The sequence below is a fragment of the Pelobates fuscus genome, chromosome 10 (assembly GCF_036172605.1).
Source record: "Pelobates fuscus isolate aPelFus1 chromosome 10, aPelFus1.pri, whole genome shotgun sequence".
In the NCBI taxonomy this organism is placed as follows: Eukaryota; Metazoa; Chordata; class Amphibia; order Anura; family Pelobatidae; genus Pelobates; species Pelobates fuscus.
In genome coordinates, this window is record NC_086326.1 from 62,810,356 (window position 1) to 62,827,934 (window position 17,579).

At 33.9% G+C, this 17,579-nt stretch overlaps 1 protein-coding gene across 1 annotated transcript in view; it reads left to right on the plus strand.

The window, feature by feature from the left end:
* The window catches only part of PCDH15 (protocadherin related 15), a 1,410,242-nt gene extending 1,400,521 nt beyond the window's left edge, over window positions 1–9,721 (plus strand). The window contains exons 36-38 of the mRNA XM_063435339.1: window positions 428–1,953; window positions 4,926–4,948; window positions 9,087–9,721. Of these exons, the coding sequence (XP_063291409.1) occupies window positions 428–1,953; window positions 4,926–4,948; window positions 9,087–9,632 (2,095 nt within the window). The 3' untranslated portion in view covers window positions 9,633–9,721. The remainder of the gene's footprint in view (window positions 1–427; window positions 1,954–4,925; window positions 4,949–9,086) is intronic.
* The last annotated feature ends 7,858 nt before the right edge of the window (window positions 9,722–17,579 follow it).

A 17,579-nucleotide genomic window follows, 5' to 3' on the forward strand; every position in this document is an offset into this window, starting at 1 on the left:
AAAACATTTCTAATCCACTAATCAATGAGAGAGTTACATTTTGGGAAACTACTATTAGTGCACTAGTTGGTTAGGTATGATAATTGAGTTATATATTAATGGACTCTAAACTGCACATTAAATATAGGTCTGTTAAAGTTTTGTTCTAGCTTACATCTAGGACCTGGAAAATTAAAAAGATTTTTTATTTAAAGTTACTGTCACATATTGTTTTGTGCCATTTAGATTTTTATATTGCAATTGTCACACACTGGTGTAAGTAGAGCAGAGAGTTTTTTGTGTGAATTCATTTTCAACAGTTAATGTAACTCCAATGTTATTGCAAACTTTAGGATTATGACAAGTGTATGCATCCATACAAAAGTAATTGTGTATTGCACTGATAATGCAATATTTACAAAAATGTATTTCCATGATTTCAGATAAGAGCTCGTGGCAGAGGTGTTCCCAGGAGAGGTAGAGGACAGGGACCAGGTTTGCCAATGGGCAGAGGAATTCCAGGGAGACCTGGACCATCCAGAGGTAGCATACAGAGTGTAGGTAGAGCTAGTCAAGGAAGGAAAAAATTGAGAGCAGTTATGCAACTAAGTCGAGTAGCAGTCAGTGCTCAAAAGCCTTCTGAAGCTGGAGATGTGGCGCACCGGTCACCATGGAAAAAGGCAAGAATTTTCCCAATGTTACTTCATAAGGTTAAAGGCACTGGAAAAGACTCTGCTTATGCCAAACTTGTATCTGCGCGTCAAATTGAAGGTGATGATAGCATGGTTATTAAAGGAAGTTATTTCCAGAAATCTGGTGAAAAATCCACTGTAACAAGAAAGCTTGATCGTGCTCTCAAACGTCTTAGTGTGACTAGAAGACTACAAGAACGACGACAATCACAGAGTTCTTCTACCAAAACATCTGTGGTCGAGAGTGAAAAAGATGAAGACTCTGAAGTAAGTGAATCTGAGGTAGAAAGTAAATCTGGAATCTCAATTAGTGTAACAGCAGAAAGTGAGTCAGAAGAAAGTGAAGGTTCAGATGAAGAGAAAGACATGGAGAGTGCATCAAAACAGTCAGACGAGTCATCTGTAAAGAGTAGTGTTCCTCCATCTCAAGCAGATGATAAAGATTATCTGAAAGTAACATTAGATCAGGATGACGCAAATGAAAGTACTGTAGACTCTGATGAAGAAAGGGATGATATAGATGAATCAGATGATGAAACTCAACTATCTTCTAAATCGGTAGGCAGTAAAGATGAAGATTCAGCAGAGGAAGATTCTAAAGACGAGTCAAAATCAGAAAGGGCTTATTCAGAAAAATCTAGCTTCCAAGATGAAATAACACCATCTGAAGCTGAGGAGTCACAATCGAGAACATCTACAAAAAGTTCAGAGGTGAAATCTGAAAGCAGCAAACCAGTTACTGAGAGTTCCAGTGTTCGAAGTGATAAAAGTGATGAAGTTAGTAGGGAACCATCTGAAACAAGTGCAAAAAGTAGTTCAAAATCAAGTTCTAGGTCAAAAACATCATTGCCTGAGAGTGAAATGCAAAGTGCAATAGAAGAAGAATCAGAAGAGGAATTACATTCAGGTTCAGAGGAGGATATTGAAGAACAGGAGAGTGCAAGCAAAGCAAGTGATGTTGCTAGTCATGAGGACACAGATGAAGACAACAGAAGTGAAGCATCTGTGTCTCAAACCTCAGTTATTAGTAAGATAAGTCAAAGTATAGCAAGTCGGGAAGCAGATAGCCAAAGTAATACAGAAAGTAATGATCAAGATGAAGAGGTTGATGCCATCAGTCAAGGAGAATCTTCAGTCAGTATGAAAAGTGGGAACACAGCAGCAAGTCAGGAGGACGATTCTGTATCACAGGCGTCTATGCATTCTGAAATACAGAACTCCAGTGAAAATAAAAGCCTTAGTAAAAAGTTATCATCTGACCAGTCGGATTCTCCTGATACTGGTCGTGGATCCAGTTCAAATTCTGATGTATCTGATTCTGAAGCTGCTGGAAACTCAACATCCTTTTGAATATGTACAGTAGGTTGATATGAAGTGTGGAGTGGCTTGGTTTGCATTGCTGTGTGATCCTTTCAAATACATTTTTTTAGACCTTTGCCTTTTCAGTTTTAAAGTTTTAAAACAGTGATAGGGTACATTCATATTCATTCATTTGCAGTTGTGTTCATAGATCTATGCAATCGAATTATAAATAACTACATGTTATTTCCTAACTGTTTTAATATTACATTAATGGATATGACTTTCTTTTGCATATGAACTGTAGGTTTTTATGATTTCAGGAGTGGCTAGTTTGAAGTGCTGTCTGTGTGACTCTCTGACTCAAAATTTTAAGCATTGTCCTTACCATATTATATATAAATTAATAGAAGACTAGCAGTTCAGAAAACACACTCTTCTGCCCTCATTTGTAATTCCTCAAGTCTCGGACTTGGAAATTCAAATCTATATAGCAGCATGTTATGTCTCACATGTTTATTAACTACAGTTCTTTCAGATCTTCACAGGTATGTACCTAATCTGTGCTTTAGAAATGTACTAACATTTCCCAACAGGTTTCCTAAAAGGTTTGTTCAGAAGGTTGTGTCTACATATTTATTTTTATACACTCTATTCTTATGTACATATAAATAAAATGCACTACTATTTTGTGTTTATCAATGGATTAACGTTATCATGTGTCTGCTGATTATAGTCCATCTTCTATGGCTTTCAAACACCATTTTAAAAAATTGCTAATAAATAGTCTGGTTACCAAATTAACACAGGGAAAATGCCTTTTTTTATGCCAATAGCTTTGTTCATGTCTGTTTTGTTATCCAAAACAAATTAACAAAGGTTGGATGAATTTAAAATACAGTATCTGTATAAAATATTGATAACTCCTAAAATAAATCATGTCATCACTTTACTGATGTTTTGCTTCCAAGTCATTTATTTGAAGAAAACCCTGCATGTATTAAATACAATAACACAAATTAAAACCCTTCCCACATTTAGAGAATGCCCTACTTACTTTACTTGTCACAACTTTGAATTATAGGTGATCCTAAGCTGACAAACATTACTCCTTGCTAAAGCATAGCCCACTTCTAGACCAGACCTAAATCTTTTCTAAACATATATCATTAAATTATAACTGTTGTACTTCTTTTATATGATGTAGTCTATGAAGCTCAAACAGTCTAATTGTTCATGCTCTTCTATAAAGTCTTGTACCTCTACAATCTCAAAAGGTATATTTGTTAGAGGGGTGTCATAGATATCATATGAGAAGCCAAATGACTTTTGGGGTTTAAAGGATGGAGAATATATATATATATATATATATATATATATATATATATATATATAAAAATATATGTATATATACATATATATCCACATGCAATATGGAGTACTGATTTCTTATATATTTTTAAAATATCTTTTAAAATTATTTTTTTAGAAATAACATACATATTTTGACTCTGTAAATCTTTAACGACTGATGTTTGAAATCAGTAATATTGCTTCTAATGCACCAGCAAGATGTATAGTTCTGTAGTATAATCACAGTCTATGGATATAAAAGTTCTCTAGGGCATGATGGTATAGACAGTTATTTAAAGTCAACTATTCAATCCTTACACTTTACTATTACTTTACTTAGTAAAGTATAGTCACTAAACACATTGCAACGGAGCCAAGTGCCCCTATAAAAGAGCATTCCAAGCACCATAACACTACAACACATTGTAGTTGTTATGAAACCAGGACTGCCCAGGCAGTGTGGCACTCTCACAGAGTAAGTAGTCAAGCTATTAGGGAATAACTTCTATTAGCTCCCCTGAGCCAAGTCCATCAGTGCAGGGTGATCTCATTGCTGAAGAGTGTTAGTTTAGAACGATAAGCATTGAGCTAAACCCTGCACTGCTGTGTTAGTTTAGTGCAGATAGATTTTCTTTCTCAATTTTCTCTCTTACCTTCTAACTTTCTACTTACCAAATCATTCCTTCCTCCCAATAACCATTCAGGTGTACTCCATTTTACACATAGACTGCATAAAACTGGTGGAAACCATGTTTGCCTTTATCTCAGTCTAGGAATACTGAGTTAATAGAACGTGACTGTTCCTCTCCAGCCGACACTCATCAATATTAGTTTTAAAGATCCCTGATGTCTAGAACAGGCATAGGCAACCTTCGGCACTGCAGAGATGTTTTGGACTACACCTCCCATGATGCTTTATCAGTATTATGGATGTAGGAGCATTATGGGGGATGTAGTCCACAACATCTGGAGTGCCGAAGGTTGCCTATCTAGAACATATATGTGTAGAATGGACTTATTTACATATATATTTGTTTTGGTCTACAATTGGTGGCTTTAGCACCACCTATCTGCACAAATATTAATAATGCAAAATGTATTAGTGAAACAACTGTACAATTACTTAAACCCTTAAGGACGCATGACGGAACATTTCCGTCATGCAGTATTTTTCCAGCAGGGTCTATTACCTTGCTGGTAACTATGAGCCCCAGGTATCATTTGATTCCTGGGGCTCCCCTCTCTCACCTGGGGCCAGATTTAGTGTCCCCAGACTGACTGATGCTCTGTTTGCAGAGCTCAAAGTGAGCGCTGCAAACAAGCATTTAAATGGGGATTTAAATCCCCACTATTACAATTTGGTGTGATCATGGTTAAATCCCTGCTAACACAAGGGAGTTCCAGGTATCAATGGAAACCTGGGGCTCTCCTCTATCAGCTGGGGACATTTTAGTGACCCCAGCCTTTTTGATGAGTTACATGCAGTGCTGGAAGTCAGCGCGGCATGTATCTGCTTAAATAGGCATTTAAATGCCTATATCTAGATTGTGGTGTAAGCAGGGTTAAATCCCTGCTCACATCAGGAAACCCAGGTATCATTAGAAACCTGGGTCTCCCCTCTGTCAGTTGGGGTCATTTTTAATGTCCACAGACTGACAGCTGAGCTGCATGCAGAGCTCAAAGTGAGATCGGCATGCAGCTGTTTAAATGGGGATTTAAATCCCCATAGAGCACAATGCAGTGTGAGCAGGGTTAAATCCCTGCTCACACTAGGAAACCCAGGTATCATGAGAAACCTGGGTGTCCCCTCTGTCAGTTGGGGCCATTTTTAGTGGCCCCAGACTTTTTGATGAGCTGCATGCAGAGCTCAAAGTGAGGTCGGCAAGCAGCTCTTTTAATGGGGATTTAAATCCCCATAGACAGCAATGTAGTGTGAGCAGGGTTAAATCCCTGCTCACACTAGGAAACCCAGGTATCATTAGAAACCTAGGGGTCCCCTCTGTCAGTTGGGGCCATTTTTAGTGGCCCCAGACTTTTTGATGATCTGCATGCAGTGCTGAAAGTTAGCACTGCATGTAGCCATTTAAATCCACAAAGAACACTGCAGCTGAGCGATCAAGCTCAGCTACAGTCATTCTCTCAAGTGATCTGGTGCTTGGGAGACCCCCAGGGTCTGAACAAACCCTGGATGATCACCCTCTATGCCCAAATGCCATTCTGATCAGTGCTGGGCATTTTTAGTTGCCCAGCACAGATCGCATTGCATTGGGAATAATGTCTTCAATGTAAGAGATGGGAGACTGCAATACTGAAAATAGCCAGTAGATGGCAGCAACATACCACTGTGTTTTAGTTTAAAATCCCTTTACTAATATCAGCACTGATATTAGTAGAGGGAAACCTTTGGGATTAAGATTAAATTAAGGATTACAATTAAGGATTATTATTCGGTTTAGCATAAGTACTAGATTTATTATCAGGTTTATTACTGGGTTTATTATTAAGTTTATGTTTGAGATTAGGTTTATAATTAATTGTAGTATTGGGATTATGTTTCAGATTAGGATTCAGATTATGGTTCAGATTAGGATTAGGGTCAGCACGGGCATCCCTTGCTGAATATAGCAAGGGAATTCCTCGGCTGACACCAGCAGGGGGAATCATTTTAACACTATTGCTAAAGGTAGGATTGAGATTTGGATTAAGGTTATAATTAGGGATACACATGGGATTACGTTATGGGTTAGGATTATGGTAATGGTTTATTATTAGATTGAGGGTTAGATTTAGGATTAGGATTTGGTTTAGAATTAGGGCTTGGTTTGGGATTAGAGATTTAGATTAATATTAAGATCGCTACTTTCCAAAGATATGCATATGGGGTATATTTGTACTGAGAAGATATTTCTGAGTACAGCTAAGATAATTTTAGGACAGTGGGACACAGGATATTTAAAAAATAATCATCAGAAATACTATGTGTATGTAAAAATGTTAAAATAAAAATGAATACCACAAACTTTGAAACAAAATGGTAACAAAATGTCACTTCAATAAAGCTTATAATATTTTATATGAGGGTCCCCATGTTGTGCACTTTTGTAAATGGTATGCATTGGTGGCGTTATTTAAATATATGAGCGACTAAAATGCCCCAAAATGAAACAATGACCATTCGTCAATTTGCCATTTAAAAAAACCTGTAATGGGCCGGGTATGATTTTAGCCCTGTATTTTTTCACAAAAACCTGGCTAAGGTGTACAAAGGGGGTAATTTTGTACTCAGGAAATATAGCTGAGAATAATTTTGTGATTTAATTTACAGTAACATATATCAAGTTTCCAAAATTAACTACTAAAATACAACATGTGTGTATAAAAATGCAAAAATAAAACAATATGATAAAATTTGAAAGTAATTGGTGCTAACATAACTGTATAATAAAGCTCGAAATATACCATATGACATAGCCCGTGGTGTCTACTTTCACAAATGGTATGCATTTATGGAGTAATTTTAACTGTCAAACTGCTACAATGCCCTAAAATGTGATATAGACACACCAAATCCATTTATCAAAATTCTAATTGTAAAAACTGTAATGGTCAGGACTCGTTTAAGGCACTGTAGCTTCACAGGATAGTGTCAAAGACATACATTGGGGGTATTGTTTTATTCAGAAGAGTTTGCTGAGCATAATTATGGGGTTTTGATCACAGTGGCACATACCAGACTTGAAAAATGACCCCAAAAATGTAATGTGTATGTAAAAATTGCAAAAAAAAATATTTTCCCACAAAGTTTGACATAAACTGGTGAAAAAATGGCATCACGCTAAGGCACAATATATACCATATGAGATACACTGTAGTGTCTACTTTCACCAATGGTAGGTCATTGAGGGATAAATTCAACAGTTAAACTGCTACAATGCCCCAAAATTAGACTTGCTCCATCAAATTCATCCATCAAAATTATCACTGTGAAAACTGAAATGGTCAGGTCTCGTTTATGGCACTATAACTTTACAGGATAGTGGCAAGGACATAGATTGGGGGTATCATTTTACTCTGTTGATATGGCTGAAAACAATATGGGGTTTTCTACAGCAGTAGTATATATCAACTTTATGAAATACACATTAAAAATCCTTGTTTTATGTGTGTATGTTAGAAATCTGAAAAAAAACACAATTTTACTACACGATTTAGCAGAGATTGGCAGCGAAATGGCTACGTAAAAAGTGTCAGAATACCCTTTGGTAAATAGCCTGAGATGTGTGCTTTATATAAATATATACTTTTGTGCAGCAATTTTGCTTTCTGTGATGGCTATTAAGCTTACAAGACAAACATGCCAAATTCTAAAATTGCTCCACATTAAAAAAAAGTGTTTACTCCTTGTATTTTGTGACCTGTAACTTTCAAAATAAGCTGAAATCCTAGACATATTATGTACTCTGAAAATCAGAACAACTAATTGAATATTTTTTAAATTACTTTCCTTAAGCTGCACTTATTATACACACGTTATTATTGCCTAAACTGTGAAAAAAACAATTTATTTCATTTTTTTTTATTTATTTTTTATTTTTTTAATAATAAATAAGAATTTATATATGTATATGTCACATCAGATTAAAGCCCTATTTGTCCTTTAAAAACGATATATAACATGTGTTGGTGTAATAAATAAGAAAAATGCAAACAGAGGTTGAACACAAACAGCAAAAAATGCAAAAAATGCTTGTGTCCTTAAGGGTAAGTCCAGTTTTTGAAGCTGCGTCCTTAAGGGGTTAATAATTCAAAAATAAATTTCAATTTGTAAATATTTGTTTCTACCATTCGCTATGTAGAAATGTGTACAGTGGACTATCAACAGAATAAATTAATGATGGGTTAACATTAACATCATATTAGTAAATTATAGGTTTACCTACTCTGAGAGAGTAATCACAGGTACAGTGCATGGGCTGTAGCTGCTGTGACAGAGCATGAGAACTACATGTTGGAGGGTTCTCCTGCAAAAGAGCATGAGAACTACCTGTAGGAAGTTTCTCCTGCTTCTCTTTTGTCACTCAATTCTTTGCACAATTGGAATTTATATATGAAAAATATATGTTAAAGCACTGCAAAGTGACTGTAGCATATGTAAAAGTACTATGCATTAATACAAATGTACATTGTATGAAAGACAAATTATCATCGGAAATCATGTCATGTTCATTTTTTTGTTAGCATAAAATGGGTCCGAAAACATTGTTTATGCTAAGGTTCAAAATCACAGAAAATATGTAAATAGGCAGTTATAGTTTGCAGAAATTGATCACTTCTGATTTTATGATTTCATGTGCACTGTTAACAACTCATCAACAATGAAACCTTGTGCACGTGAAAAAAATTCATGATAAAATATCTATTCATTTTACTCCTAATTTGATCATTTGACTCACTTTCCTTTTTGGTTTTATTTTTAAATTTGATCTGCATGTATTCATTTTTTTACATGTGATACATTTTTCAGCCATTTTAATCAATTACAGAATAGCATTTACATTTAACGTTTTTTTCTACATACATTCTATTGAGACCTGTGCCTTTTATTTATAAAAGACTAAACATTGCTGGTTATATTACATTATGTAAACCCCTGGCTGCAGTATGTACCATAAACTTCCAGTTTGCTGTTACATTGTATTGGTTTTAAATTAATTTTATTAATTTCTATTTTTGAGTTAATTGCTTTTCTTCTATCTTTACTAGATTACTAACAAAAAGCGAATTAAATTGGTGGTGGACCGGGAATATGAAACAAGTTCTACCGGAGAAGAGAGTGTGTCTGAGTCCCAAAGAAACCGTTTCAACCTTCCCAACATTCAAAACAACGTTAATGGGAATATTTACATAGCCCAAAATGGGTCTGTGGTTAGAACCCGGCGCTCTTGCCTTACGAATAATTTAAAAATATCCCCACCATCAAGGCTTGGGAAGCACTTTAAGAAACTTGACAAACTTGGAGTGACACATGAAGAAAACATCCAACTCAACACACTGTCAAAAGGGGCCTCTATCAAACTTAATACAATACCATCGAGCATATCCTTGGCCTCCAATAATGCAGTAGGCAAAAATATAGCACCTACATCAGGGGACAATAAATTAAGAAGCACAGATGATCAAGAGTCAACAGTGGATAATGAAGATATCAAAGAGCCATTAGAATTTCACAGTGACCAGACACAATCAGACGAAGAAGAACTATGGATGGGGCCGTGGAACAATCTTCACATACCAATGACAAAACTATAACTTTTTTATACTCTAAGTTTGTAATAGACTGCACTTTCTATAATCACAATTGAATGAAAAAAAAACATTTCTTGTACACATAAAATAAGATTTCACATAGTTACACAATGAAATGTGCATTCACTTTTTACAGATTGATCGCAATCAAATATTTTGGCTATTAATTCGCTATTACAGCCTTGAAATATATAATTTTGTTTATTAACATGCTTTAGCAACATTATTTGATTTTCCACAAATTGCTGTATGTCTTGTCTAACATCTTGTACATGTAGTGTTTAGTTTCTGTGAAGGTTTAAAAAAAAAACTAAAAAAAAAAAGCAAAAATCTTAATAACAGACACAAAAAACAATGTTCCATTCATTATTTTTGGAAAAGGCAAATAGTGACAGTGACGTAGGAAGAATGATTCTAAACAAAAAAAAATCATTAAAAAAAATAATCTCTAACTCCAATTTATGAATACAATTACATGCCTATGCTATTCTGCATGGAACAAACAAATTTTAGACAAATTAGATTTTTTTTTTTTATTTTGTTTATGTCTCCATTCTTTTACTTTTCATTAATACAGTGGATTTTCTGCCTTACTGGGTTTTTTATGTATAGTTAAACAAACAGTTAATGAATTCAGTAAAGCAATCTCATGACTAATCAAGATTAAAACTGAATTTACTATATTGCAGTTTTTGTGAACTACTGTCCACAATACCAGAAAATTATTTAAGATCTTGCATCAATGTATAGCTTTGCATCTCTGTAGCGTGAAGATTTCAAAACCTTGCTATTTTGTTTGGAGACAAAATCTAGTATTGGGCAGAACATTCCACTCTAGTCTATTTGCTGAGACACAGGAGAACAAAGAAAAAAAAAAATATATATATATATATATTTATTTTATAATAAATCTTTAACAATAATAGAAAATGTGATTATTCATATTTTATGGTTGCTTACAAAACAATATGTTCTAACATTTTTTATCTCAGGGAGTTTTTATTTCATATCATTGACTATTTTTTTTTTTTAAATATGAAATTCATAATAAAAAATGCATCACCAGACACTAAATTCTTTATGTAAGCAGTAAGCAATGATATAAAGAGTAGAAGGCAATAATATAAACATTGCAAAGCTACCCAGCATCTTCAGCCTTGCAAACCATTTTTAAAATTCATATTTTATTTATTTTTTACAAAGAGCACTGCTTTGAAGCTAATACAACAGTTCTCAAATAAGTCTACTTATAAGGAACAATAGGTATCCAAAAATATTAGACATATTTTATTTGCTAGGTTTTATTTAAAAATAATGAAGGCAGAAATAACCATGTAAAAAAAGATCTTGAAATAGTTTTATGATGAGTCTTAATAATGGATAATTAATAAAAAAAAATGATTTAAAGATACACAGCTTAATTAATTGGTTATAGTGCCTGGGATCTCCTAACACTGCTCCTCCATTCATTGATAAACCATTATATATAACACTAAATGATTACCACCATCACTGAACATATAGCTAAAGCAGAGATTACACCAGATTTTAGCCATATCAATTGGCAATGACGTGATCTGTGATAGGCTGAACGTATTCGGTTAACACTTTCAGCCAGTCACTGCCACCCATTGCTGCTCTCATTTAGCAGTAAACCATTAAAACAGGTGAATTTTAAGATGGCACCAGGGAACACACAACACTATCACTACTTCAATGAGATGAAAAATGTACAGTGCCTACAGTGTCCCTTTAAAATGGCATGGTCATTTCTATTTTGTGATTGGATTCAATCCATCAAGGTGACTTACCACTTTCTTTGTGGTATTTTAAGATCAATCTTCAACACCTGACACATGAGGTCTTAATGGACTGTGAGAGACACGTGTCAGTAGAATAGTCAAGTGAGTCTCTCCATATCCTTTGCATGTTTATAGATATATATATCGCAGATATCAGTTCAACCGTGTGACAGCTGGTGGGAAATAGCAAGATATAGTGGCAGAAGCTGCAATCTCTAAAACTTCAATATTTGCCATAGATTGCCGTTATTTGGCATTTACAGAAAACAATGTAACCCATACATTGTCTTATGACATATGTCAATTAACTAAAATCAATATATAATTCAGTTTGAATAATTTATTTTCTAAAGTTTTTGTCTTTATTAAAAATTGACAAAATTGTATAAAGTTTTACTACACTGTTGGTTACAAACACTTTTAAACAATACGATCACAAACACAATTGTTATATTCAGAACATACATTGTATTAATAAAATGAGACATTATTTCATTATTACTTGTTTGGTACTTTATACCATAATAAATATATCCACTTCATAATTTAAATGCAAATTCAAAAAAAAATCAGGATATTTTATCCTTATATATTTGTTTACAACTAACAAAATACTTACAAATAAAATCAACTACAGAATGCATGAACATGAAAAAATAAAATAAAAAAAACTTATAGATGTAACCAACTTAAAACAATTTAGTTATTAATGTCTACTATCCATTTAAAGATACCATACATATCACATAAAAATAAAAAGCATTTAACAACATACCTAGCATAAGTTAATACATTGCTAAAATCTCATTTATGCAACTGATTTTAAGAATTTGAAAACAAAATATTGAAACATTTAAGAAAAATATGGTTTAATTAAAAAGTGTGCTTACGTATCTCTATCTACAAAATAGTACAAACAACAAATATAAAGGTCTAAAAAGCTTTCCTATGATTTAACATCCTTGACATATCTCTTTGAAAGTTAGTGTTATCATTACAGCAAATTAAATGAAAGCATCAAACCACTAGCTTATTTGGTTCCTCTTTGAAAGTTAGTGTTATCATTACTGTGAAATTAAATGAACGCATCAAACCACTATCTTATTTGGTTCCTTAGCATCAACATAGAGATATTGACAACATATTTCAAACATTGTGCTGTTTGGCCAATATACTGAACCTTGTAATTTAACATGAATCTTACATGAATTTTTATTTATTAAAAAAAAAAACATGTTTTGCCAAGTTGTAGACAAAAAAAAGGAAATTCAGAATCAAGATGGGCAGAAAATTAAAATGTTCTATTTATGCTAATATGTGCTCACTTTTTTTAACTAATTATTTATATTCACTACATAAACAATTTTAATTCTAATCCCTAGAAAACTAGGGGACAATTTATAAGCAAAATTATACTCCTTCCAGCCAGAAATTTAACCATATGTTGCAGAACCCTACATTTTGAGTCACGATGTAAAATGGATAGATGCTCGTTCACAATGCATTTTATTATCCCATTTTGATACTCTATTTAGTATCAGTACTATTAAGTGTTGCCATGGAATCAGGTATCAGATCTCTCCCCCCCCCACACACACATACAGACTAACCACTACAAAAACACACACACACACAGACACACTGACTGACCCATCCCCACACATACACAGACTGACCCATACATACACTCACAGAGACTGAACCCCCCTCCCCCACACACACAGACTGAACCCCCGTCCCCCACACACACAGGCTGACCCATACACAAGCACACACACAGGCTGACCCATATACACACACACAGGCTGACCCATACACACACACATACACACACAGGCTGACCCATACACACACACACACACACACGTTGGTTTTGCCTTAGTCTCATTTTAGCTTTATAACAAGCTATTTTCAGAACATATTTCGAACACTTAATCTATCTTAATCACTCGTTTTTTTTTTCTTCTTTGATTTGCCCATTTGAATTGTACCAATTATGGTTTAACATTTGAACTAGGAAAAACCAGTGCTGTTGGAAATCAATTTCAATACTTTTTCATCCTCTACTATCTAACCAGGAATACTAATGATAGCAAATGTCATAGTGCAGTAATCACTGAAATACAGTAAGAAAGCAGAAACATACTGCTAGTCTAAATAAAGTCCAGATCATGTATATAGCAGTAACAAAATTAAGGAGAATGTGATTTTTGTCTTTGAATATTCAAGACTGGTACCATCAAACCATATAAAGGTTTGTGTGAGATGGGTCATACATAGGTTCTTGATAGTCTTTCATATTTGGAGAGAAAAGTCACCAAATGTAAAACTAATGTGCTTAAATAAATTACACTAAATTACTACAGAAAATACACTGATTTATAAATATTCTTTAAAAATTCACAACAAATTATAAAAGTTGCCTATGGCCCTTCAGTGTGATTTATAGGTGAGTTCATATATTTGTATAAGCCTCTCTCAAGTGATAAAAGCCAATGTCATAAAAATGAAATATATAATTTAGAATTTCTGCCATTACTATTTTTGAACAAATATGTATTGAATAAAATAGTGCTAAATATTTTCTGGATACGTGAATTGTTCTATGTACATGTTAAAACTTAAAAGTGGGAGTTGGCATCATACAATATATATGTATGTATAGTCACCTAAATGTAATTGAGGAGGGATAATTACTTTTCATAAAATGTATATTTCTATTAGAAATTTAACGCTAAAGCCAACATTAATATCCTTTCCTAGCTGAACAACTTAAGTATGCCCATGACTTAAATTGGAGTACATACATAACCTTAAAGTTATCATTACATCCCCATTAATTTTTTTTTGGGACCGCACGACAGGAAAAAATATATTATTACTATAAGAATGAAATAATAAATTAATTAGGAATGAAGTATTGTGGTATGAAATAATATTAACCCCTTAAGGACCAAACTTCTGGAATAAAAGGGAATCATGACATGTCACACATGTCCTGTGTCCTTAAGGGGTTAAACTATATAATTTTAAACTTATATTAAACTAAAACCAGACATTATGTAACGATACTATGCTTTACCCTATTCTTCGGTTATTATTAATCCATTAAGGTAAAAAAGAGAGGACTAATTTTGCAGTGAGTTTAAAGTTGTATTAAAGATTTACTCAGTGATTTTAAGTGGTCATGGTGCTAGGAGTATGTTTGTGCAGCATTTTGAAACAAAGAACAAGAGTCCTGGGTGCACTATTGCCAATACTATGCATATTTCTATTCACAGAGCTTTAGTCATTGGCTGAAAGCACCCACCTGATTGTAAGCTCTTTTGAGAAAGGTCCTCATCAACCTATTGTTTCTGTAACATTTTGTATAATAAAATTTCCCCTTTATAAAACAGTAAAGTCCTGCAGTAAATCTTTAAAGTCCTGCAGAATATTGGCGCTATATAAATGACGATAATAATATTAAATGAGCAGTTGGATCAGCATCTGCAGCTTTGCAAAAGCTGGATGTTGTAAACCCTGCTTCATAGCCGACTCGGCACTGAGTGAGGACCAGGTCAGAGAGCAAACCATTGATGACTGGCTTTTCCCATTACTAAGGAATGGTACCAGGGTAGTAGTTGGCTGTAGTGGTTATGATGCTTGGAATACAATAATGGCATACTGGTTTACATAAAACATTCTATTTTACATGTAGAAGAATAGATAATGATAGTAAACATCAAATAGTTATAGAACTCATGGATCTTTAGAACAGACAGTAATATTGGTTAAACACTCACGGGCCTGAATTGAAACTGGTTGACATACTTTGTATGCCTAGTTCTGGAAAACAATCAAGTCTATGGTGCAGAAAATGTATTTAGACTTGTTTAAAAATATCTCTAAGTACTATATAGTTAAAAAATTTATCAATTTTCTTTAACCCCTTAAGGACACATGACGTGTGTGACATGTCATGATTCCTTTTTATTCCAGAAGTTTGGTCCTTAAGGGGTTAATGGATAATGCTAATAAAGTTAGTCAATCTAACCAACTTTACTCAGGTATCCCAAATGAAAACAACATCCAGATATATTGAGGTGTTAAAGGGTACTCACTCTTCTTATCCTCTCATCCTTGTTATCTGAGAGAGGAGTGTTTATTAAATAAGCATCCTCCCTCTCTCTTTGGACAATGTGCTAGATTTGGGGCAACCATGATGGCAATCATTTCTATATCCCTGGATGATAATCCAGGTTTGGCACATGCAGTAGAATGTCTCCAGTTCTACTTTATTAATACATACTTTAGTGTTTAATAGAGACAATAGCAGTCACCGTAATGTTTATTTTAATAACACTTTCAAATGATTTGGTTTTATTTGGTAGTCCCAAGTGATGGTATTTTAAAAAAAAACATCACTTCTAAAATACAAAATAAGTGACAAAACTATTAATAATAATAAAAAGAAAACATGAATGCATTTTCAAAACATATTCCAAAAAAACACATATGAAATGTTTAACCAGTAACTACAGAGGAAAGAATTGTAATTGTGCAAATTAAAAATGGGAAAACAATGCAATATACATCCATTTAAAGCAAATTCAATTGCATCATTTAAAAATGTTGATTGCTGGCAAAAGGGCCAAATAGTTAATTTGTGTATTAAGAAAATAAAATATAGAAAAGGTATAGCCAGTGATGGTTCCCGATCACATGAAATAGAACAATTAGTCATTATGTGACACTGGGATGGAGTGGTTATAATTTCACAAAGAAGGCCTTCAATAAAGCAGTATCGAGTGTAGAATTAATTAACTATATCGAGAAGGGTCAAGGGACATTGCATAGGAGTGAGAGGGAGATTGGGTTAGGAAATGAGGGAAGCAAATCATGGAATGAGTGAGGTGAAATGATGGAGAGACGTGGAATAAGGTGGAACAATACGTTAAGAGAATGGAAAGATGATGAAGGGAGAACGATTGATGTGTGAGTTTTATTGGTGAGCTCTGTTGTATACCTTTATATACACACATATATATATATATATATATATATATATATACACACACATACACACACACATATATATATCCCATATTTTCCATAGTAACATATCTTCGTTACAAGTCACATGGATTCACATCAATACAATTCACAAAAGTATAGGGTGTGTGCAAGTATATCAGAAAGCACCAGAAGATAAATATATTCTAATGTAATTTTTATGTAAATGAGTGTTTTTCTTTCTTTTTTTTACAAAGTCCTACTACAACACACCTATTCAGTACACAATGCTATGGAATTTATTGCTTTGGAGCTACATACACCTTAATTAATTGTACTATAGGCTTAAAACATCCCAAACATACACTAATAGTATTTATACCAGTTGTATAGAAACCTTTTTTTTATTTCTATTGAATGCACTGCCCAGTAGTGAAACTAACGAACATAGGGCCCTGGTGCAAGATTTTTAGGAAACCCCCCTACTACCCCAGAAAACCTCTAATTCCCCCCAAAATGTCCCCACTTGCCACTGCCAAATAACCATCTCTACAGTCACAAGACACTCTCCCCCTCCCCAATTTAGACTGCTACATTTCTCTGACAATTGACCCTTTCCCTGCCCCAAGCTACATTTTGACACATTTCCCTGCCTATGAAAACTCTCTATTCCCAAATTAGATTTGCCACAAAGTGGACCAAGATTGGGCCCCTAAACTTTGCTATGCTACTGCTGCACATGAAGTAGTTTCGCCTCTGACACTGCCAAAATCTGGCTCAGTCCCTTCTGAAGTTATGTTCTGGATTCACCTTTGATAGCACCACAATAAAAGTATACAAGTATAGTCAGAGCCAATATATGAATATAAGGTTTGCATATAGTATAGTATAGACCATGCAGGTCTATCCCTGCAAATATATGATCCAAAAAAAAAAAAATGGAACCAAGTATCGAATACAATTATATAATATATAAATATTGATTGTCTTACTGTGGTTCCCTTTACCCATTTCCATGCATCTAATCAAAATTATACACAATTTCTCCATTAAGAAATATTCACATACTGCTTTCAAAACATACTGTATTAATTCCACATTAAATATTTGGGAGTAACACAAATACGGGTATACAGCCGTACAAAGTAAGAGG